Source organism: Anolis sagrei, chromosome 2 (genome assembly GCF_037176765.1).
Source record: "Anolis sagrei isolate rAnoSag1 chromosome 2, rAnoSag1.mat, whole genome shotgun sequence".
NCBI lineage: Eukaryota > Metazoa > Chordata > Lepidosauria > Squamata > Dactyloidae > Anolis > Anolis sagrei.
In genome coordinates, this window is record NC_090022.1 from 87439653 (window position 1) to 87464167 (window position 24515).

The following is a 24515-nucleotide window of genomic DNA, read 5'->3' on the forward strand; positions in this document are numbered from 1 at the left end:
TGTTACTAATATAGAGACATACCTTAGTTAGCTAAGCCTCTGGCATATAAGCTCCTTTTAAAGATTTTTTTTTATTACAAATGCTCAGTCCTCCCTTTCCTCTTCTTCCCCAGTTTAATTAGGTCTATTTAGGGCCCTTCTAGACACATCCTATATCCCAGGATCTGATCCCAGGTTTTCTGTTTATCCTGATTATCTGGCAGTGTGGACTCATATAATCCAGTTTAAAGCAGAAACCCTGGGATCGGATCCTGGGATATAGGGTCTGTCTGGTAGGGCCCTTAGTTAGCATTGGGAGGGTGGAGAAGAGTTGGATAATTAGCTGTCCCTTGATTCTACATTCAGCAAAGGACAAGAGGGATCCTCTCACCTCTGCAGGAGTCTACCATATACCATGCAACTGTGGACAAGTCTACATAGGGACCATCAAACACAGCATTGCCCAAACACAAATCAAGGAACATGAAATGCACTGCAGACTACTTCAACCCGAGAAGTCAGATATAGCAGAGCCCTTGTTGAACCAACCTGGACACAGCATATTATTTGAGAACACAGAAATGCTGGACCACTCTCACAACCACCATGTCAGGCTACACAGAGAAGGCATTGAAATCCACAAGCATGTGGACAATTTCAACAGAAAGGAAGAAACCATGAACATGAACAAAATCTGGCTACCAGTATTTAAAAAAATCATAACAGTGAATAAAGACAGGGGAGCTCCAAACAAGAAACAATCAGGGATAGCTAATCACCTTTCAACAAAGGATGCCCCCAAGCAGTAAGAAGCCACACCTTGAAAACTGCTAGGCCATTAAATGCTAATCAAGGTGGCCAATTGAAATGGTCACACCTGCCTCCAACAGACAGCGTTCTTTCCACCCTGGACATTCCACAGATATATAAACTCCATTTTCTAAGTTCACAACCTCTGAGGATGCCTGCCATATATGGAGGTGAAACATCAAGCGAGAATGCTTCTGGAACATGACCATACAGCCTGAAAAATTTACAGCAACCCGATGCCTAAAATGACAGGAAGGGGAGCCTGGGACCCCTCCCCCTCACCTCATAATGGGCCGGATAGGGTGCTTTCTTAACCCAGTTACTGAAACCCAGTCTCCCTTGAAGGGGAAAAAAGAAAAGGATCCCAGGAACGGAAAGGGGAGCCTCGTAAGTTCCCCATTGCAACAAATATATTTCTACAATAGTTCATTTGTAAATATGTGCATCAATTTGCTGATATTCATGCATCTGTAATAGAGCTATCCTATGATTTAAACAGCAGAGTTTAAGTGTCACCATTATTTGTTTATTTCCAGAGGAAAATAAGGGGCACTTGTGGAATTTTCTACCCCACAAGCCAAAATAACTTGACTGGCCTTAGTCTGATGCATTCATTTAGATGGGTACCATTTGCTATTTTGCCCCAAGCAACAAAATGCCATTGGACAGTTGCAATCTATGCCTTCATTCAATTGCCATGTTTGAAAAGTAAAAATAAAATGTGAAACAACTAAACTGTTTATTCATTAGAAATATGGGAGTCCCCGGTGACGCAGTGGGTTAAACCCCTGTGCTGGCAGGACTGAAAACCGACTGCTTGCAGGTTCAAATCCAGGGAGAGGCGGATGAGCTCCCTCTATCAACTCCAGCTTCTCATGCGGGGACCTGAGAGAAGCCTCCCACAAGGATGATAAAAACATCAAATCATCCAGGCGTCCCCTGGGCAACGTCCTTGCAGAGGGCCAATTCTCTCACACCAGAAGCGACTTGCAGTATCTCAAGTCGCTCCTGACACGACAAAAAAAAAATAGAAATATGGCATGCGTTTCCATAACACCAAAAGCTATTTTTCCAAGACGATGAAACTTTGCCAGCTGAAGCCCATCACAGGTGCAAAGAATAGTTTACACTTGCATCTCTGTTCAGGATATATTTTTTCAATACACTACTGTGGTCTAATTAATTCAAAATTAATTATTGCCAAGCTAAATAAAATCCCTGGTCTTACAAGGAGGTGATCTTATTCATGCATTTTGATGTACAAGCAAAAACAATTAGAAAGGGAATTTAACAAGGCAGCTTCTTAATGTTACTGCTAAAAGGTTAAGCACGAATAGTTCATTAAAAATATTAAAGCTCTATGATTCTGCTTAGAAAGGACAAGAGTCCACCTACCTCAGTAGCAGCTAATGAAGACAAAACACTCCTGAACTAGATTTGGAATAAGATTCTACAAACAGCATCATCGTTGTTGTTGTTGTTGTTGTTATTAAAGAATGGCTGGTCCTCCACCATCTGATTCCAGTTCCTAAATGAAACTCAGCTATCAAACATACATTTCACTAGAGATGCAAGGAATTGTGTGGAGAACCTTCTGTGCTTATCACATTTAGCTTCATATATACATTTTGGCTTATGATTTATAGTATAAATGACATACTTTTTACACAAAGTGTTGTCTTTATGGTGACTGAATATAGTGACCTTAGAATATTCATTTTGCTACTGTTGATTGGCCTTTGATGTTGAGTTTTCCAAAACATCTTTATTAATAATGCAAGGTCAGTATCCAACCAGGGTTGAAATAATTTTAAATGTCACTGATTTCAAGTGAAAAAAAGAAGTTATTTATTAAACTTTACGATGGATTAATCTCTAAATGCTTTACTTTTCCTACTTGCAAATTCACACTCTGCATATTGTCCATAACTAGTTCATTTTAGCTCAGTCTTGATGCATATTTAAAAACATTAGCAAAAAAAAAAAGAAAAGAAAAAGAAAAGGAAAGCGAACAGAAGTGTGTCACATAAACCTGAATTAATAGGTTATCATTTTCAGAATCATTTTTTTTTACTTTTGCTTTCAGCTAAATTGGTGCAGATAAGTTAGTTGCTATGTCTATTGTCTAATGCAAGAAATTGCTTAAATGTTTTTGAGAACTGTTTTAAGTTACAATCTTTAACTGAGAACAATTGCTGGGAGAAACAGACTATATGTTACCAAATAAACTTGTGAGCCAATACGGTTTATTAATTTAGTCTAATTCAAAAGAATCACACTGAAGGAATCAAAGGAGTAGACACATTATGTCTATTAGTTACAGCATGAAAGGAAACGAGAGATTGAAAAAAAATGCGGCAGCACCTTTAAAGCCTCACCTGGAGTGCCGTGCCTGATTCTAGGCACAATTCAAGGTTGATGTGTCCGGAGAAGGGTGAATAAAATGATTAAAGATTTGAAACCTAAATCCTATGGGGAACAGCAGAGGGAGCTAGGTATGTTTAGCTTGGCAAAAAGAAGGCTGAGAAGGGATCCAATAGCCATGTTTAAATGTTTGGAAGGATGTCACATTGAGGAGGGACAAGCTTGTTTTCTGCTGCTCTGGGTATCAGGACACAGAATGGGTTCAAAGTACAGTATTTTTCCCCAAACATGCTTCGCCCTGTGGATGGGGCTGGCGGTGTCGGGCGATGCAGGGTGTGGGGCAACAGGTTCTCCACGCATCCCGCCGGGACACTACGGATTCACTACAATGTGAATGTGATAAGGTCCCTACTTGTCCAATGTACAGGGGCATTGCTGACCTCTGTAAAGATCTAAATACAGGTAGTCCCCTAGTTACAAAATAAGATTGTTCTTAAGTTTGTTCTTAAGTTGAATTTATATGTAAGCTGGAACAGGCATATTTTTAAGTGCAACTCTTATCAAATATACATCTCTTTTAGCTTTGAATAGGTCAGGGAAGAGTTAACATCCCTGTGGTGTGTTTTACTATCTGTGTCCCAGTTCAAAAGATCTCTCATCGCTTTCTGTTACTGTGATAATTGGATTTTGGAAAAAAAATGGCTTGTTGTGGAAACAAAGATTGGTGATAAAGCTTCAGTAGAGACCCCTTTCCCCCATGAGAACTCTTTCAGGGGTGAACTTCCCTTCCTAGGGGTGGATTTCTCTCACTCCCATTATTATAAGGTTTTTGTAAGTTGGATGTTTGTAACTCAGGGACTGTCTGTATTTAGAGCAAGGGCTGTATACTCAAGTATAAGCCAACCCAATTATAAGCCAAGGCACCTAATTTTACCACAAAAACTGGGAAAACTTGACTCGAGTATAAGAGGGTGAAAAATGCAGCAGCTACTGGTAAATTTCAAAAATAAAAATTGTTGTTCATTCGTTCAGTCGTCTCCGACTCTTCGTGACCTCACAGACCAGCCCATGCCAGAGCTCCCTGTCGGCCGTCACCACCCTCAGCTCCTTCAAGGTCAGTCCAGTCACTTCAAGGATGCCATCCATCCATCTTGCCCTTGGTCAGCCCCTCTTCCTTTTACCTTCCACTTTCCCCAGCATAATTGTCTTCTCTAGGCTTTGCTGTCTCCTCATGATGTGGCCAAAGTACTTCAACTTTGTCTCTAGCATCCTTCCCTCCAATGAGCAGCCGGGCTTTATTTCCTGGAGGATGGACTGGTTGGATCTTCTCGCAGTCCAAGGCACTCTCAGAACTTTCCTCCAGCACCACAGTTCAGAAGAATCTATCTTCCTTCGCTCAGCCTTCCCTAAGGTCCAGCTCTCACATCTGTAGGTGACTACGGGGAATACCATGGCCTTGATTATGCGGATCTTTGTTGACAGTGTGATGTCTCTACTCTTTACTATTTTATCAAGATTGGACATTGCTCTCCTCCCAAGAAGTAAGCGTCTTCCGATTTCCTGGCCACAGTCTGCATCTGCAGTAATCTTTGCACCTAGAAATACAAAGTCTGTCACGGCCTCCACATTTTCTCCCTCTATTAAATATAGATACCAATAAAATTACATTAATTGAGGCATGAGTAGGCTAAATTGTTTTTGAATATTTCATATTTTGAATATTAAAACTGTAATTTAAGATAAGACTGTCAAAAATTTGATTACCTATATACTCGATTATAAGCTGACCCTAATATAAGCCAACCAGGACCCTCACTCAAGTATAAGCCATGGGGGGCTTTTTCAGCCCTAAAAAAGGGCCAAAAACTCAGGTTATTCTCAAGTATATATGGTATAGAACTATAAAAATGTTTGATACCTAAGGTTAAATATCACTCTATTACATCTGAAATAGGTTTATATCCATTAAAACTTACGTTAAAATTCTGCCACATTTTTGTGTCCCCACCCCCCTCCTTTTTAGACTGGAAGGAGGCATGTTTACCGTGACAATCCTTACTGGGGCTGGCATGTTTACTGTGACAATCCTTACTGGGGCTGATGACAACAGCGGTTCAACAGCTAGAGATAAACTTGCCCTCCCTGTGGGAAACCCTAAGTCATGGTTGTCACAAACTGGAAAATGTTAAAGAAACAGTAGCATCTAAAAGATAGGATTCTATTTAGGGGTTTCCTATCTTTCAGTGAGATCTACATGCAAGACAGAGACAATGTGCTGATGCAACTTGGTGCCACTTTTCATGCTGCACTCCCAAGTGAGGTGCACTGAAATATTTGTAGAAGCCATAGGCACAATATTTGCAATTAATATCACAGATTTTCATCACGCCAAACAAATGCAGTATATATCTAACACATATGTTTCTAAATAAAGATTCTTTATACATAATCTCATTTGAATGTAAGAGGGATTCATTTTCTCATCTCTATGAAGTTCAGCTTTGTAAAAGCTTAAGTGGTTACAACAAAATCACAAAGCCTCAAAGGACTCAGCAGTGGGTTTCACTTCACCTGTTCACCGGTATACATGCCAGTTACTTTCCAACAGCTGCATATGTTACTATATAACTATATTAAGTTCATTAGGGCAGTCTTCCTGCCTACTTCATCAGTGACATGCTGCCATTTTAATTTATCCTGGTTTCAGTTTCGTTCCATCTGTGAGAGGAAGAAAGGAAAGTGTATAGAGGCCAAAACAACCTGGTCATCTCCTTCAGATACAAACTGAAAACTGGACATGCACAGGTATTTTTTAATCAGCAGCCTTGTTCTTCTTCAAACAGATATGCAGTACAGCCCAAATGCAGGAAGAAGTCCTTATGATAGGGAATTAACATTTGGAAACAAAACAGTGTCCCCCTATCTCTTTCGATGTGCTTGCAAAACAGATGAAATATGAAAATTAGACTTCAAAGAGATTTGAAACAGATATTGAATTTATTGGTCAGCTATGAGTAGGAAAATACATTGGTAAAGAAAAAAAAGACAACCCTGTATATAAATATAATACTAGCTAGTTAAAATTTGACCAAGAAGAAAGTTCCACTGAAGAGAACAGTAAAAGCCCTTGTTTACCATCAGACCATATTCAATTTCCCATTTATCATATTGAAGAGCTGCCTATAGACAAATGCAACATTCTTTGAGCTTAGTGCAGATGATGTGCTGGTTTTGTTTTGTTTTTGTTACACGTATGGTAAACAAGAGTTAGTCCAGTGCATTACACGTTATACAGAAGTACTGTGAATAGAGACTAGGTAATCTAAATTTTAGACACTACTTAAACATACCAAGATACCTACATTTTAAAAAAGCTTACACAACCAAAAAGTATAGCAGGAGTTAACATATACTAAAATACTGTGTCAGGCTGGATGAGGGGAGAGGGGAAACAGACTCACTATATAAGCAGTAAATTTGACTTGCAAAATTTCCATGTGATTATCTTCTGTTGAAAATGGCTGTGCAATTATTTTGTCTTGTTTTATTTATTTCATTTATGAAATGAAAACTTTACATTTGCATGTATTTCTATATTTCATTCACAGTAGAATTAGTAAGATTTTGTCATAGGTTTACATCCATGGGTTCAAGTCTGTATACTGAATTTATAGTTGAAATTTTGTTTTAAACTCACAAATAGAAAGGGACAAAATAATTACACACATTTCCTTGAGGTGTTTCTTTGTGATCTTAAAAATGCCAGTATCTCAAACATTTCATGAATTATGAACCAGAAATATGCAGGCTGTAGTTACGATGTTTTTCAATATGTGATCATACCTAGATAGCTACCTAGTTTTGATTAAATTGGGAAACAGGGGAGAGGGAGCTTCATGCCCAGCAATGCTCTATGCTCTTTTTTAAATATATGTGATTACATTAATAAGAAACACTGAACATATAGTATGGCAACATCCAAAGCCACCTTAAGTAAATAAAGTGTTTAGGTTATTGTAAATGAGCATTTTGTGAAGACGGATAGTTTATTGCATTCATTTATGAAATATCTGAATTTAATGCAGGAAACTGTCTAAAAAAGTAGTACATTTCTGATATTGACTGCCAGACACATTTGGTGCAACTTATACCATTCTGCAAAGATGCACAATATTTCCTTAGAGTGAGCTTCAATTCACTGCTGTAGGATCTGACCGTTGGTCCATTGATGTAAAAGAGAATATATCAGCTATTTTGAGCTCTCTTCAAGAATTGCATTCTCCCAAATGGAAAAGTAACTTGAGCTGCCCACAGTTTGGAAACATGTCCAAAGCAACACAGAGTCCTTGAGCACATGAGCAGGCTTTTAACCTTTGAATGTGCTGCTATAAATTCATATAGATATAGATATACTTAAGATTGAAAAATAAAGGTGGAAACGCATGTGTGTAAAGCTTAAACCTTTAGAATATACCAAGTGCACTCAAGCTCCAGCTTAAAAAGAAAAAACAAATTAACTCCTTCTAAGAAATATAAAACAAATAAGTGCTTCCCTTCCATAAAGCTTTCTGGACATACTATTAAATAATCCAGATAATCAGGAAACAAATAGGTTGCTGAAAATGACAAGCTAAATTGGCTTCATTGCCTCTGAAAATTGTCATGATGCACATTACCAACACATCGTTAAGGAAACATGAGTAAAACACCTTTTATTCACACTTTTACAAAATAACCCCCAAACCCAAAAAAACAAGAACAGAAAAAGCAACACTACTCATTGAATCTACTACATCAATTATTACCAGCATTCCGATGTACTGATTATAAACTGGACATGTTTGGTTTTGGACAACTAAAAAAAATCAAGTTAATAGATAAACCAGGTCCTAGACAAGGATTCAAGATCTAGACTTTTCCTACTGAATTTTTAAAAAGCTCATTGCAGGTTTATTGTTCTCTTTAAAACAAAATGGTTAAGCACTTTTAAATGCTGATAGTTTTCCTTTTTATAAAATTTTAAGTCATTATTGTTAAGACCCATTTTATTTATTTCTTTAAAAAAATTCATCATCCTTCAGAATTTTTCAATTCAAGAGTGAGCTTTTGTTTCTCTGCCCGCAGGTGAAACAAAAACATTTTGACCAAGTTTCCTCTCAAAATATGAAAGATTTCTTTCTGAAATTAAGGTTTCTAAGGATTTGATTGACTTTCCCTTTCAGGTTGTATCTTTTTTCTCATACACACACACACACACAAGTGTGTGTGCGTGTGCGAGAGAGAAAATGACTTGGCTTTCAGACACCAAATGGCACTATAGGGGTACACTGCAACCTTCATTTCGTTGACACTTTATAGAACAGGACTTGGTCACTTTAACAATTGATCTGAAGTGTTGTCTAAGGAACCTGTATTGAAAAATGCATCTCTAGTTACACTGCTTCATAAAACAGAAGAGGGTACACTTTATCTCCAGGGAATGATGACTGAGGAATGACTGAGGAATATGTTTACACTGAAAAGGAATTCACATGATAATATTCAGTCGGTAATGGGGAAGGGAGAGGAGAGGAGGAGAAACAAATACACGCAGCATTGTGCAAGGACACTAAAAGAAGCAGTGCATGGGTGTCAGAAGCTTAGAACTGGTGTACCCACAATCTGAACATGTTCAAAAAGTGATATTCAATGCTTCACAAAGGAAAAAAATAGATGCCACAGCTTATACAAAAGTATCTTCATAAAAGTTTCACAAAATGTTAACATTATTTTTAAAAAATTAAAAGAGGATGCACAGGTTCTCTCTGCATGCACAGGCAGTGCTAATTGAGAACAAAATGAAGCAGGCACAGTGGAGAGAGGAGATGGGCGGCTTCAGGCGGAAACTAAAAGGTTGTACACTACACGTTCGGCAGAAGAATATTAGACTGAATTATCTCCATAGAAGCCTAAATCAGTCATTGCTTAGCTTATCCAGTCTGAAAAAAGTTCATGTTTCTGATTTAAGTAAGGAACAGAAAGAACAAAATGTGAGGATGTTAAACTAGCTTGAAAAAAATTTGCTATCTTTTGCAATGTTCTCAATTTTAAAAAAAATGAAGTAGTACATAAGGGCAAAAACCCTAACAGTGCAAATCATTGGCAGAGAAAGCCTGGTGCAACTTCTTTTACAAGCTGGCCTTTATAACACATGAAACAGATAAAAATTTAGCCTTAGTTTACAATACAATCATTTTCCAAATCTGATTTTTTTAAAGTACAAAATCTCATAAATCAGGTTTTCTGTTGTTCATATACAATCAATAAAGGCTAAATTCAAATTCTATATTTTACAAACAAACAAGTCTGAAAAAGAAGGGAGTGAAGTATGGAAGAATGGTCTTTTGATGTTTTACTACTGGCCTCAAAAAAGTAGTGCTACAGGTATCTGTGCAAAAGAGAATTTATTATAGAAATTCCCTATTTTCAAGGCATGAAATATTACATTGGATAGAACAAACAGATTAATTGTAACAAATCCTAGAAAGGTGCAAATGCACCAATCCCTGTCTAACTAACTATATATATATATATATATATATATATATATATATAGTATGTTGGGCTCAGAATTGTGTGTCTGATAGCACCTGGCTTTTACTATTTCTTTATCAAATAATTAGATTTAAAATTAAGATCATTAAGAAAGATCCCTGTTGGCCATACCTCACTCCTTTATATTCAGATTTTACAATTTTACAAATCAAATTGAGGTTGCCCTCTAAAATGTACTTGACTACCTCCTGCTAGGCAAATGGATTCCATTTACTGGGGGCAGGAAAGGCAGCACCAGCTCCAGTTGTGCAAAAAGTGAGAAGTGGTCAGAAGGTATGAGGGGGTGTGGACAGCCACTTATATTGTTCTCTATTAGCCAATGATGATCCAAAGGTCCCAGGATGCCAATAATATTCAGTTGAGGTTTCGAGTAGAAGATGTAGTCAATAATACCCTGAACAGTGAAGGAGAAGAGAGAAAGCTGTGCATTTACAAATGTAAGCTACTCCGGTGGAAGCAAGTCAATTCACACTGAGTATACATTAGTAGAAGCACCTTAGGAGTATTGGCAAATGTACACTGGCTACCCATGAGTTCATGGCCCTAATCTAAAGTGTCTCAAGAAGTGACCTAGGCCTGTCCTCATAGTTGTATATGGTCCAGCTGCAGGTTCTACCATGTTCTGAAGCCAAACTGGCTTCTTCCTGAACTGTTACTTTGGAGCTGCAGGGAACTCTTTCACACTATTTCCCTTTAGATAATCCCTTTTGATATTCAACATATATATAAAATGGACTTTTGCTTTAGCAGGAGTTCTTTCACAGTTACCAGCCTGCTGGTGATTTCACTGTGTGAGTCATTTTATTCCGTCTCGGTTTTAAAATTGTATTTTAAAAACAATAACCATCAATTGCTTTGACGTCACTGAGTATACGATAGCACAGAAGTTCTGAAATGAGCATTTATGTTAATCTTCCTAAGCTTCTCCACACATTATGACATATACATTCAAAATCCCTTTAATATCTAGAAGAGATAATACCATCCCTAATATTTTCTGTATAGATACAATGCACCTCATATGTCACTAGATTTGAGAGAATACTCTTGCACCATTGCCCTTTTAAGTACAAGCTCAGGGTAGTGGTTTGTTTCTTACGAGAGCTTTTCTCTCTCCTTATAAACCTTTGGTACCTTGTCTAATCAAGTTCTACCAAAATCATTTTTATGGGTCTTTCCCCATCCTCACACATTATATGTCCGTAATTCTTCATTCCACTACTTTCCTAACAATTCACAAAGCTTCTGGGCAGACTGAAACATTGTGTAAATTAACCTTAAACCATTAATAGCCCAATATGATCTTAGTTCAATGGATAGACTCTCACCTTGAAATCAAATGTATAATTGGTATAAGGCATTAGGCCATTCTCATAGGCACTCTTCAGTTTGAAACCATGAGTAATCCTTCCATTGGTAGTTCCATTTTTCCCATTACAACTAAAGTTAGTAAGACTTTCATTATATCTCAGTTCCTTAAAATCTTTATGGTTTGTTTCCACTCCACCAGTGCTCAAATATTCAACCACACCTATAGTGAAAAGAATAAAAAAAAACCCACAGTAAAGCAAGCTGACAGTTGGACTAGGATTGCATCTATGTTGATAAGCTGAATAACCCAAAGATTGTATGGTCCTGATAATGTTTGTTTCATTTCTATTCCACCACATACATATCTATGTCAGGGCTTATTTGTGACACGATGATGCAACCAACAGGAAGTTATTAAACTAGTTTGTGAACCCTGAGTCAAAAATAACAGCATTCATTATTCATTTGGTTACTAAAGGGTGTTAAAAACACTTCACATACTGAGTGAGGCATGAAATACCAATTATAAGGAAACAGTAAGAAGCAGAACCAAGGACTTTTTGGTTAGCAGCTTTTCCACAAGGTTAGTAATTTTATTATTCCACCTGTCTAATATGGTTACAGATCCAAGATTTGTCATTACTTCTTGTATCCCAATTTTCTTATGTGTTGACTTCTATCCATGTTGCTCTTCATGGATATCACAAAAAATACAATATGCATAATTTCAGCATACAAAAAAAATCCCACTAAGAACATAAACTTCATTATATGACCTTGCTTACCAGAATCTGGCAGAGAATTCAGATCTGCACATAGTACAAGTGGGATGGCTGCATGTTCTCCTGAAGTACCAGTCTTGAGAGCCCGAGAGGCTTTGTCAATTATGTTTTTCACCTCAGAAAGGAACATCATGGTTTGAACCAACTTCACATCTGAATACTCTGGGTCCCAGTGCATATGTGCATTGGCTACAAGGATTAGCTGTTTGTCCATTGCAGGGTGTGACTTGACAGCTTAAATGGAAAACAGAAGAGACGGTAGATGTGAATCTTCACTTCAACAGAAAGGCTTTTAAAAGTATCTCAGAGTAATAATTCAAATAAATCAGCTGTAATTAACTTGAATTTCATATATCCAGGGGTTTTTAAAACTCGGGCAACCATTTTATGGTTTCAAAATAAAAAGTGGCTCTATGCTCCCTCTGCTGGCTTTATGTTATTATGAACATAGTGACAAAGAGCTGTAGTAACTGACTGTAACTAAACTTAGTATCTTTAAAATTTGCATCCCTGCTTATCATTTTGTAGCAAATTCCACTTTTAATATACAGAGTTGAAATTTATATTTCAGTCCAGTCACTGCATTTCCAAAGAGAACAACATTTTGCATTTTCAGTTTCATTTCAAGTTCTCAGAGTTCTTTGCACTGTGCATGTCAAAAGTAAGGCTTTCTCCCATGTATTAGGGAAGGGTTCCAATGCAGGCAGGTAAAACATTTCTTGGAATCATGTGGCATGTAAGACAGGTAAGAATTTTAAACTCATGTCTTGTGTTCATTAGATTTCAATCTTTGTTCTGTGTATTTCAAGATATGTATTTTGTAGGCATACGTTTCAATATGTGTATTTTATATGTTTATGATGTATGGTAGCATATATACCATGACCAACTATAAAGACTTGGGGAAGGGAGAATTCACCTGGGATTATGGGAGTTGTAATTCACCCACATCCAGAGAACAGCACTGCAAACCTCACCAACAATGGATCTGGATCAAACTTGGAACACATACCCATCATCACCAACTTTAAATACTGGCTTGGTTTGGGGAAAATGACAGATTATGGTGGAAGTTGTAATTTACCTACATCTTTATGCATTTTTAATTGGACCATTCATAACATTCAAAAACAAGAATGACTTTTTTTCTAAAAAAAATTTCTTACCAAATACCTAACTCGGGCATTACTGACCACCTAAGCTAGTAAGAATATAAAGATAATTTTAAAATAAAAAATGCACCTCACCGCAGAACACAGAAACCTTAAAAGCATGCCTGGTTAGCTACTAACCCTACAAATAAACTCATTACTTCACTTTTCTATAAGAAGTCCCTTTCACTCTTTTTGGGTGTCAAAAGATTAATGCACTACCATGAAATGGCAGGATAGTGCAGTTGAAAGCTGGAGTGATGATTACTTACATGATATTTCTATTAATTCCTTTCGTAGTTCTAATAGCACAGCAACACCAATATTATCTTTTGTCATCACTCGGTTCAGCATTGCTTCAGAACCTTCTGAGTTTGCCATAGCCAGTTGATTAAACTCAACAGTGTGCTTTTGAACCAAGCTGAACCTTAAAGCAATAAGAGTATCTAAGATCAGAACACATGACACTTCAAATGCAATTTACAAACTCTGAAAGCACAATATCTAGATAGCTGCATTTTAGAAATAAAAAGTAAGTAAATATAGTTTCACTGTGGGTATAATCAAATCATAACTTACCAAAATGTATACATAGCTACTACTTAGCCTGGACTTTTTACACACTTTGTATTAAAAAGACCTTAAGTCTAGTAGAGTCTGACTCTGAGGGGTGGTGCTCATCTCCATTTCTAAGCCAAAAGGCCAGCATTGTCTGTAGACACCTCCAAGATCATGTGGCCAGCATGACTGCATGGAACACTGTTATCTTTCCTCTGTTTTTGAACTGCTAGGTTGGCAGAGGCTGGGACTAACAGTGGGGAGCTCACCTCACTCCCCAGATTTGAACTGCCAACCTTTGAATGAGCAAGTTTAGCAGCTCAGCAGTTTAACTCACTGTGCCACCAGGGGTTCTTTGTATTAAAGTACTAGAAATGTTACCTAACTAAAAACGATGATAAATAGAAAGGAAAAAAAGAGAAAGAAAACAAAAAGGCAATTACATAAGGTTTAAATTATTATTAAAGGTGGGCCTGAGGTTCAGCACAGATGATAAATCACCAGCAACTAGAAGATCTGTCAACCTAAGGTTGCAAGTTCTAAGCCCCGAGTCGGCATGAGCGGTCGACTGTCAGCCCTGCTCACTGTTTACCTAAGCAATTCGAAAATAGCTTTAGCTGTAATTAAAGAAATTAGGTGCTGCTAAAAGCGGGGGAGGTGTTTTAAGACGCCATAAAGAATGAAGATCAGAAAATGCTAGGTGACCAAAAAGGAAGGAGAAAGTCCTGGCGGCTCTTCGTCATAGAGAATGGAGCAACAGCACCCCTGTGGCTGGACTCACTTTCCTTGGCACCAAAACAAACAAACAAAAAACAGTTGGACACTGAGTCAACCTCTTTTTCTGTTCTGTCTGTGTACTGTCTATACAAAAGCGGCATTGAATGTTTGCCATGTATGTGTGCTGTGATTTGCCCTGACTCTCCTTCGGGGTGAGAAGGGTGGAATATAAATAAAGTGTTATTATTATTAAAGTGTTATTAAAGGTGATATGTTGAAAATGTTTTCTGCTTTAATTTATAAATTCTTAGCAGAGAAATTTTGATCAGTGTAATAAAATTCTCACCATTTGGCAGATGAAAAAATACTCCATTAATAATTGTCTGCACTTAATATTAATATGCACATTTTTTAGTCAGAGACTTTGTTCCAGGTGAGAAACACATTGAATCCTCACAATAAACAGTCTCATATTTTGTGGCTTAATACTAAATTCTCATAACATCAAAAGAAAGACTTGTCAGCATTTTTTAAAGAATGCATTGTATTTTAGTACCTTCAATGGGTTTGAAACACCTTATTTCATTAGTGTTGCCTTCACAACACCAGATGGGGTGGGGCTGATATTAACTTGCTCAAGTCCTTAAAGTATAGTACAATCCACGGGACTATTATCTGAGGTTTCATTTATCCAAATCTGCAAAGTAAGTCCCTTCTAGGCATTTTCTTGGTCTTCCAACATGACTCTATGGATTACTTGGTTCAGAAATCATTCATTTCAATAGGATTCTCTATGAGCTGTGGTTTAGCATATCCACACAAAGTGTGGAAATATATTTCCTGTGCCAAAATGAGATTTAAACAGGGCTTCAGGACCTGTAACTTTAGTCTCTATACACCATAAACATCTCTATTGTGCCATGGTATATTTTGCCAATACAGCAATGAATTCTTGATAATAACAGCACTTAATATTTCTTTAGCAATACATGTGTTAAAATGACTACACACGAATTACTTAGTTGTATTTCTACAACAAGCCTAAAAAATATAAATCAGTATTATTGCCCCATATTACAGATGGGAGATTGAGGGCAAAATAATAATATTATTAGTATTATCTTGCTTTCACCTCCTATAAGAGATGCGATGGGCTTGTTGACAAGAGATATTAGAACCATAACTTACTCTTTTTGTCTTAAGACTAAACCAATACAGATCCCACACTGAAGAATACTGATTTCATTACATTTTCAATATACATGCTATCCAAAGTAATCAGGATTCAAAACTCAAAATACCCACATATTTTCATTAATAACACTATTTACCATTTGACTCTATACCCAAAACACCAAACTATTATGAGAATATTCACAAAACACATCAGATTCTTCTGCTATTTCATCACTGTGCATTGTTACTTACGACATTGCCCACTGCCCAGTCTAAATAGCTAAAATATAACGTGATCTCCAAATTTCTTAAATAATCATTTTATAACACTTGACAAGGGTATGGGAACACTTCCACATTTCTTGTGGATTAAAAAAAAAAAACCCCACAGCAACAACCCTGAGGTTGCTATGCAACTTAGTTCACTGTAGCAAGAGAACAAAATACAAATAACCGCTTACTTTTCTGTCTTGAAAAATATTGCACAACCATCAACATGCTTCCTTTCTTGTTCAGACATTGTCCTAGCTCTAGATTTGGGACTAAAGAATCCATTGTACCCACGTTCTTTCAATTCTGCTAGGAAAAAACTGTAGTACTGCTCAGTCTCAACCTCCTGAGAAAGAAAGGAAGAAAGAAAGGATACAAAAAATCTAATTAAATCAAGGTGTTCCAAAGTAGTTTTGAAAGCAGATCTTTTAATGTGTTTCTTTGAAGAGGTGTGGTAACATTCGCAAGGCGGAGAGACAGAAACAGATTTAATAAAGGCATGGGGCCAGGGCTTAGAATATCATGGGTTGAATTCTGACACAAGTTGTGTAAAAGGGACTCGTGCTAGTTGGCCAACCATCCCTAATATTTCTGAAAATCAGACAGAAACAACCTCAAAGAGCAGAGACAATGAAAGCGCATTGGGGGGGGGGGGCTTTTTCCAATACTTTGCTTCCATATTCAACTTCTAGGTAACATCTACATACTTGCCCAAGGAGAACGTCTAGCAAGTGATCTGGCACCACTGGTGCTATCACAATGTCCAAGCTACATAGGTGTGTAACAAACTTGAGGTGAAACTAGCTCCATAACTCTCACCAAAAGAACACTGAAAGCTCAGAGCCTTCTAAAGAATGTGATACAATATTCCAAACAGACATCACACTAAATGGCTGTGAAATGATATAAACCATCATAAGAAAAGAGTAGAAATGAATGAGATGTGCACACAGCTGCAGATAACTGGTGAAGTGAGCCCTGTCAAACAAAATGTGTATAGCTATACTGTTAGAGTAGCTCCTCAAATCCTATTCAAGTCATAGTCCTGTTCCTGTTCCGCAGCTAGACCAACTAACAGAAATAACTTCAGACACAAACAAGGAATAAGCATTTAAGCACAATCCAAAAGCAGAAATGAAACATTACATTAGGATTCAGATGTTTCTAGACTAACAGCAGAATTCCCCCCAGAGCATACTGTATGACAGCTGGTCACTGATCCGATTTTCATAGTATTCATGACCTCCAGATTATAAATGAACCTCACCCATCTATAAGTGCACCTTAACAACTGCAATAAGCCCTCTTTCCCTCAAAGCTAACAAATAATATCTAGTTTTTCAGGATCTAAAATGTGCATTAAAAACAAATCAAAAACTAATTATCCAGAACAAATACACAAAAGTAGAGAAGCTATCTACCAATCTGGATACTCCATGGACAATTGTCTCAAAACAGGACAACCAATGAACACTATAAGCATATAGGTTGATATAACCCACCATATGAAAGTAGCAGAAGTGAATCAGATGTGCACAAAGCTGCAGATAACTGGTGAAGTGAGTCCTGTCAAAGAAAATATGTATAGTCATAAACGCGACTGGTGGGGACAAGACACAGGGCCTTCTCAGTGGTGACCCTTCGCCTATGGAACTCTCTCCACAGTGACATCAGATTGGCTACCTCCCTCCTGTCCTTTAAGAAGAAAATCAAAACCTGGTTATGGGACCAAGTGTTTGAACGATAGAGGCAGCAATCAAGAATAAGACTCAAGTGATATGAATGACAATGGACTGACTGTACTAGGATTTTAAACCTGTGTGATTTTAACGAAATGCCTTATTAATGTAATGTTTTAACAAATTGTTTTAAATGCATTTTTATGAATGTGGATGGCACTGAACGAGTGCCTGTTGTGAAGCCGCCCTGAGTCCCCCCTCGGGGGTGAGAAGGACGGGTTACAAATGTACAAAATAAATAAATAAAATGTTCAATATTTTTACTACCAGTTTTATTGAAAAAATACCTCTTAAAAAGTAATCAGGGAGTACACACTGCAAAAGAACTCAATTCAGTCAAGAACTCTTTCCACAACACTTTGAAAACAACATGATTAGAATGTGAGGAACTGCTTGTTTTAACAAGGACATAAGGAAGGAAATGCAACTGAAGAAAAACAAGGACACAAGGTGGAAAGGGCAATGAAACCTGTAAAGAGATTTCATCCTTTTCAACTGCAATTTAAAATGTGTATTAAGTATATAGTTTCGTTCTGGTGATGGCTACCTCAATCTCTTTAAACAGAAGAGCAACATATTTTTTCCTTATCTGACAAAGTGTGCACTGGCCAGCAAGGCTGACCCTAATTCCTGTTTCCTGCTTCAAGATCCATGTAATCCCCAGCAGAGAGGGCTCTGCAACTCTTTTTACTGCATCTGCTAGTTTGGCACATCATCTGTAGCCACGTAACCCATTCTTCTGACAGATGGGAAAGCAAATGAATCTCAGCACAGGAACGACAAATAAGGAAATGACTCTCATGTCCTTTTCAGGATGGATGCATGGAGGGGGAAAAGACAACATTTCATAGCAATTCTTTACATATCCCCCATTCATTTGACTGTCTTATAGTAATTATATCCAAATTATTTTCAGGACAAAACTAAAGGCTTTCTGATATTCTAGCTGTTCAAAAGAGCATACAACAGATGTCACATACTCATTACCATTGCCATATGAATATAGATCGCTCATCTTTGTGTCTAAAAATGATAAGTAGGTGAAGAAAAAGCAAGTCACATTGCTCACCTGAAGACTTATGATGTCAGCGTTCCAGGTCATGATTTCCTGCATAATAGCCTTTTTCCTGTATTCCCAGTTCAAGGCCCATGATGGGCAATAGCCATATAGCTGCCGAGTAGCATATTTATCACAGAGGACATTGTAACACATTACAGAAAACAGAGCTGCAAAACAGGAATTTTACTTATGGAGATTATCCAATATATGCACTTTTCTTTTCAATACATTTATCAGCAGTACGTGTTGTCTGCTCTAGCTCCAATATATGGTTGAAGAGCTGACTAAATAGATACACACACACACCCACTACTTCTCTGTGGAAAACTGACAACATACATATACAGTTGCAGGTAAGCAACCTTCTTTTCTTTTTCTTTTGGACTCTGTGAATTACACTAGAGTGAGTAGCAAGCAAAAGTTATTGGCGGCAGGAGTCATGACACACAGCAGACCATTGCCTTTGGCACAAATAAAAAATATTTATTCACATTGAATGATGTACCATAACAAAAGACTTCTGTAAAGAGTCCAATAAAATGTAATATGTATTATACAACACATATATAACCATCAAGGTTTGATGTCAATGTACCATCAATAAAATATAATGAATATACTTGCAGAGTTGTACAAATTAAAGCTATGAAAAGTGTCAGCCAACTCTTCCATCATTTGTGCATGTTAAAACACAAGAGTACACAATAAGCATCACACAATTCATGACCACACATTCTGATAAGATAAACTCATACAGTCAGGTTAAACATTTGATACTTTCAGTAAATCTGTCCAGTTAATGTTGCATAGCAAATAAAACACATAAAGTTACCCTCGAAACTGTCCCACAAGGAGCAAGGGGAGTCATGAAACACATGACAATAGTACAGAGCAACCAAAGGAAGTATCTTTCAGGGATCAAGCATCCAACTGGTAGAGTGAGACAAAAGTAGATGAAGTACTCCACATACCTGCTTTACAAATGGCTTCTAGTGGGATCCCCTTTAGAAATCACTCTGAATGTGATTTTCCTGCTTCTTGGCAGGGGGTTGACTGGATTGCCCGTGACCTATCTCTCAACTCTATCATTTTATGAAAGGCAGCAGAAACAGAGGCTGCTCTGGGCCTGTGTACTTTAATACAGTCTGGTGACCGCTTTCCAACAAGCTCATAACAGTTTAATGGTGGACACTATCTATTTTGATAGTCTCTGTGGAGACAATGGTAGTCCCAATCTGTCCTTAGCATAGACAAGGAAAAGGTTGGGGGAATTGCCACTCATTGCATGCAGATAGAGTTCTGCTTAAGAAATCTGACTGCAGGCTGTCCTCCCCTGGGAGGTGATAGTAATCAGGAAGATGCTACTTCAAGCGCTCCACTCCCACAGCTCCAAAGTTAGTCGAAGCAAGGAATGGGATTGAGTCCCACCTTGCTTGCTCACAAAGAACAGTGGTTCCCAACCTGTGGGTCTCCAGATGTTTTGGCCTTCAACTTACAGAAATACTAACAGCTGGTAAACTGGCTGGGATTTATGGGAGTTGTAGGTCAAAACACCTGGAGACCCACAAGTTGACTGCACTAGTCTGAGAGAGAAAAAGGTAGGGATTGCTTTGGCATTACCTGTTGGTCTTGTTCTATCTGGTTCTTGCAACATAATCCAAGATCTTGGAGGTGGCTGTTCAGTTGAAACTATTGGAGAAGTCAAAATTAATATGAGATAGTATTTATTTTAAAGAGGTAAAAATACATGCGCTACAAAGCCATTACTTACTTCTTTTTGCAGTACCTGCCAGGTTATCAAGCAAGTAACTCAGTAGCCTTCTTGTTCCATCTGGTTCCTGATAGAGATTCAAAATATCCTGTGTAAGTGGGTTTCCTGTAAAAAGGTTGGGGAAGGGAGGATGAGGCCTTGTAGCTTTAGATGTTTTTGTTGTTTATTTTTAGTGTAGTATCTGGAAAGTTTCATTCAGACCATTGGAAATAAAATTACTACTAAGTGCTCTCTCTTCACAAAATTATCACCAGGTGTTAATCAACAAAATTATCACCAGGTGTTAATCAAATTGAATAAAAATTCTAAATTTCTACAATTACAGAGAAAGAAGAATATTCTTAAAGGATTATAGTCCAGAGAGGTTCAAATACAATTTCAAAATGCTTACATCTCAGTGTTTCTTAGTCAGCATAGTATCAGCTGTGATCAGTACATTATCAGCTTGAAGATTAAATAAAATGAAAAATACAGACAAAGTGCAATAAAACTAAAATAAAATGCATACCTTTCAAACCCAAAGTCTGTAACTGAAACAGTTTTCCCAGCTCAAATGGTAGAACTCGTAACAGGTTGTTATTTAAATGAAGTTCCCTATTAGCAATTCAGATGAAAACAAAAGTAGTAATATATAATTAATTATTTTAAATTAGTTGTCTAACTAACAAAGAGAAACCATACAAAACACACTTCAAAATGGAAAAAACCCAAAAAAGATGAGTGATTTTGCAGATATTAAACATGAATGAAAACAACCAACTTGCAAGTCCTCTGAGCACAATATTGTTAAACTAAAGAAACTGAAGAAAAAATAATGGAACAATGATCCCAATTGTCAGAACTACCAGTCAAAACAGCTACCTCATACCCAGAGTGTCAGAGGAAGGTTTGGATTTCTCTTCCTCAGAGATGCACACGAGTCTCAACATCACTGTGGGAATTACCAACAGAAATCTGAGCCCTCCACTGAAGGCAGGTTGTGCACTTTTCGTGAGGATCCCCCAATTAACCCCATGCAATTTACTTTCTTGGTTTTGTTGTTTCTGGATGGAAAGTCCCAGAGCTCAGTTTCAGTTTGGAAAAGAAGTAATGGAGCTTTTGGTATCTCTTTATGCATACTTTTTTGGCTGTAGAAGGAGATTTCAGGGGCCAAGATCAGCTTAAAAGAGAGAAAGATTTCTACTTTTTGTTTTTTCTTTTAAAGAAGCTGGCCGTTTCCGCTCCAAAAGTTGGAGGTCAGAGGGACTAGGAAGGAGTAAGTTGCAGAATGCAAGTGTGAATGGGAAGTCTGAGGACTATGCATGGCGCAACGCAAGCAGCAGAAAGAAAAAGGAACACTGGTCTTACTTATGATATGTTCATTTCCAATAGATAAAGGGCTAACAACTTGTATGTTGGGTTGATCCTTCCACTGTAAGCAGGAAATTTTTTTAAAAGGCCTTCCAGACACCCAACCCCCACAGCAGTCAGTTGTTTAAACAGCCAATGAGACAAAGAGATTCTCATTCTTGAAAATATTAAAGTCTTAGCTGATCTATGACAACTTGACCATCAAGGAAGATAACGTGTAAAACAATAATTGTAACATGTTTATTATTCCTCCTCATGACCACCTGCCACCTGTTGTAGAACCCTCCTTCCAAATGCATTCTCTGCAGATTCAAAATCATCCAACTTATAGTGTTTGTCTATGGTGAAAGGTGACTTCCAAGTGGTTTTCCTGAAGATCTCCACCTACAGTGCACAGTGTGCTTCTGGTAGATTTCACCACTGTGCCCTGTGGAAGTGCCATAGCACGTTGTGATGCAATTCTTGATTCATCTGCCTAAGGCTAATGTTGATACCTTCTTTCTAATTGTCTGGGTTGGAATGAGATGACTAGGGCTCCCGAAGGCCTGAAACCTCTTGTCCACTTCAAGTAGATTTTGATGACTTTGTGCATGTCTAGAGTGTACCAGAGCTTTTCCAGCTCATCGACTGGTTATGGGCAAAACGAGGGGAATATCATCTCCTCTGCCTCTGGCACAAAGGTAGGGTCAAGTCTAAAGATTACGGAATCCAGTGCTATGATGCACAGTTCTTCACATGCAAATAGGTACCCAATCCTGACACTCTATGCGCTAAATGAGCACTTTCTTGGAGAAGTGATTCATGGAAGTCTCCCTTTGTAGTTAAAATAGGGACACTGTTAAGGCTTTCAGCACTGTGTATAAATCCTCATTGGGAAACGATGAACTATAGAAGGTGCCAGGTCAGATAGTCCTTTCAAGGTTCTTATCAGGACTGCCTTCCCCAGTATCAGTTCCACAAATGACGAGAGGTAGTCTGACAGCTCTGAGCTCTCACCAATTGATGTTGTGCTTCTGTTCCCCTTGGCTTCAACTGCCCTGTGCTAGGTACTCTGTAGTGGGCTCCCCACCTTCTAAGACTCGCATTCATAGTTATCTGGTCTGGTGAATAGGTTGCTCTAATGATTTCCACCATTACAGAGTTCCTTCATCCTGGCTCTGAATGAGGTCTCTCACACACCCTCCCTGACTTTCTCCTCCAAGGAATGGGTGGCAGCTTCTTTTTCCCATCCTGATGATCTATCGTGTCTCCTGTGCTTTTTAGGTGTATCTGCGTAAGGGGATGTTAGAAAGTGCACCCTCTTCCTCCCCTGACAACTGGCTCAAGATAGTATCTGGCCATGGCAGAAGAGGAATCATAGAATCATAGAATCAAAGAGTTGGAAGAGACCTCATGGGCCATCCAGTCCAACCCCCTGCCAAGAAGCAGGAATATTGCATTCAAATCACCCCTGACAGATGGCCATCCAGCCTCTGCTTAAAAGCTTCCAAAGAAGGAGCCTCCACCACACTCCGGGGCAGAGAGTTCCACTGCTGAACGGCTCTCACAGTCAGGAAGTTCTTCCTAATGTTCAGATGGAATCTCCTCTCTTGTAGTTTGAAGCCATTCTTCCGCGTCCTAGTCTCCAAGGAAGCAGAAAACAAGCTTGCTCCCTCCTCCCTGTGGCTTCCTCTCACATATTTATACATGGCTATCATATCTCCTCTCAGCCTTCTCTTCTTCAGGCTAAACATGCCCAGTTCCCTAAGCCGCTCCTCATAGGGCTTGTTCTCCAGACCCTTGATCATTTTAGTCGCCCTCCTCTGGACACATTCCAGCTTGTCAATATCTCTCTTGAATTGTGGCGCCCAGAATTGGACACAATATTCCAGATGTGGTCTAACCAAAGCAGAACAGAGGGGTAGCATTACTTCCTTAGATCTAGACACTATGCTCCTATGGATGCAGGCCAAAATCCCATTGGCTTTTTTTGCCGCCACATCACATTGTTGGCTCGTGTTTAACTTGTTGTCCACGAGGACTCCAAGATCTTTTTCACACGTACTGCTCTCAAGCCAGGCGTCCCCCATTCTGTATCTTTGCATTTCATTTTTTCTGCCAAAGTGGAGTATCTTGCATTTGTCACTATTGAACTTCATTTTGTTAGTTTTGGCCCATCTCTCTAATCTGTCAAGATCGTTTTGAATTCTGCTCCTGTCCTCTGGACTATTGGCTATCCCTCCCTGAATCCTTCCACATAATTATAACACACTTCCTTGAGTAAGAGCAGGCGTATGCTTAGTGTTTGACTGCCTGCACTCCCTTGATGGCCCTGGAATCTCCTGCAATGGAGGACATTTAAGCTCAAAGCATATAGTATGGGGAGGGAGAAGGACTAGGAGTCTTCATGTCCTTTCACCTCCAGTAATCCCCTGAGTCTCTTGCCAAGTCCAGAGTGCTCCGCCCTTTACACAAGGGACCAGCTTTTTTTTGGGGGGGGGGGGGGGTCCCTTGGTGTTTCTAGGATCCTGCCATTACTCTACTCATGCCAATTCTTTCAAAAGTACCTCCACAACCCTGGGTCATTCTTGGCCTGGATGGTCCTATTGAGGGATGCCAGCAACATGGAGGGGATTCCTATTTTCTGACTGCTCCCAGTGACACCCCCAATCATGTTCTTTTCTGTTGTCTTGTGTCCAATAATAATGTGTGGGGGTGTGGCATTTGTGGTGTGGGAGTCACTCAGAGCAGCAGTTCCCTCCTCCTTTCTTAGCATCTTCCTCCTATCTCTCGCTTTCTTTCATGCTCCCAAACAACCCCCAAACTTAGGTAGAAGGGGAGAGCTCACAGAAGTCATCAAAGAATGTCAGGAAGGGAGAACATCTTTTTGGATATTGAAGATGC

At 38.5% G+C, this 24515-nt stretch overlaps 1 protein-coding gene across 5 annotated transcripts in view; it reads right to left on the minus strand.

The window, feature by feature from the left end:
- Positions 1 to 6131: 6131 nt before the first annotated feature.
- The window catches only part of CNOT6 (CCR4-NOT transcription complex subunit 6), a 42317-nt gene continuing 23933 nt past the window's right edge, over positions 6132 to 24515 (minus strand). For all 5 annotated transcript variants that reach the window (XM_060765381.2, XM_060765382.2, XM_067463677.1 and 2 more), the window contains 9 exons: positions 20791 to 20876; positions 20283 to 20387; positions 20132 to 20200; positions 18521 to 18678; positions 15904 to 16058; positions 13264 to 13418; positions 11844 to 12074; positions 11076 to 11278; positions 6132 to 10141 (listed from right to left, as the gene is read on the minus strand). In XM_060765381.2, the coding sequence (XP_060621364.1) occupies positions 9929 to 10141; positions 11076 to 11278; positions 11844 to 12074; positions 13264 to 13418; positions 15904 to 16058; positions 18521 to 18678; positions 20132 to 20200; positions 20283 to 20387; positions 20791 to 20876 (1375 nt within the window). In that variant the 3' untranslated portion in view covers positions 6132 to 9928. The remainder of the gene's footprint in view (positions 10142 to 11075; positions 11279 to 11843; positions 12075 to 13263; positions 13419 to 15903; positions 16059 to 18520; positions 18679 to 20131; positions 20201 to 20282; positions 20388 to 20790; positions 20877 to 24515) is intronic.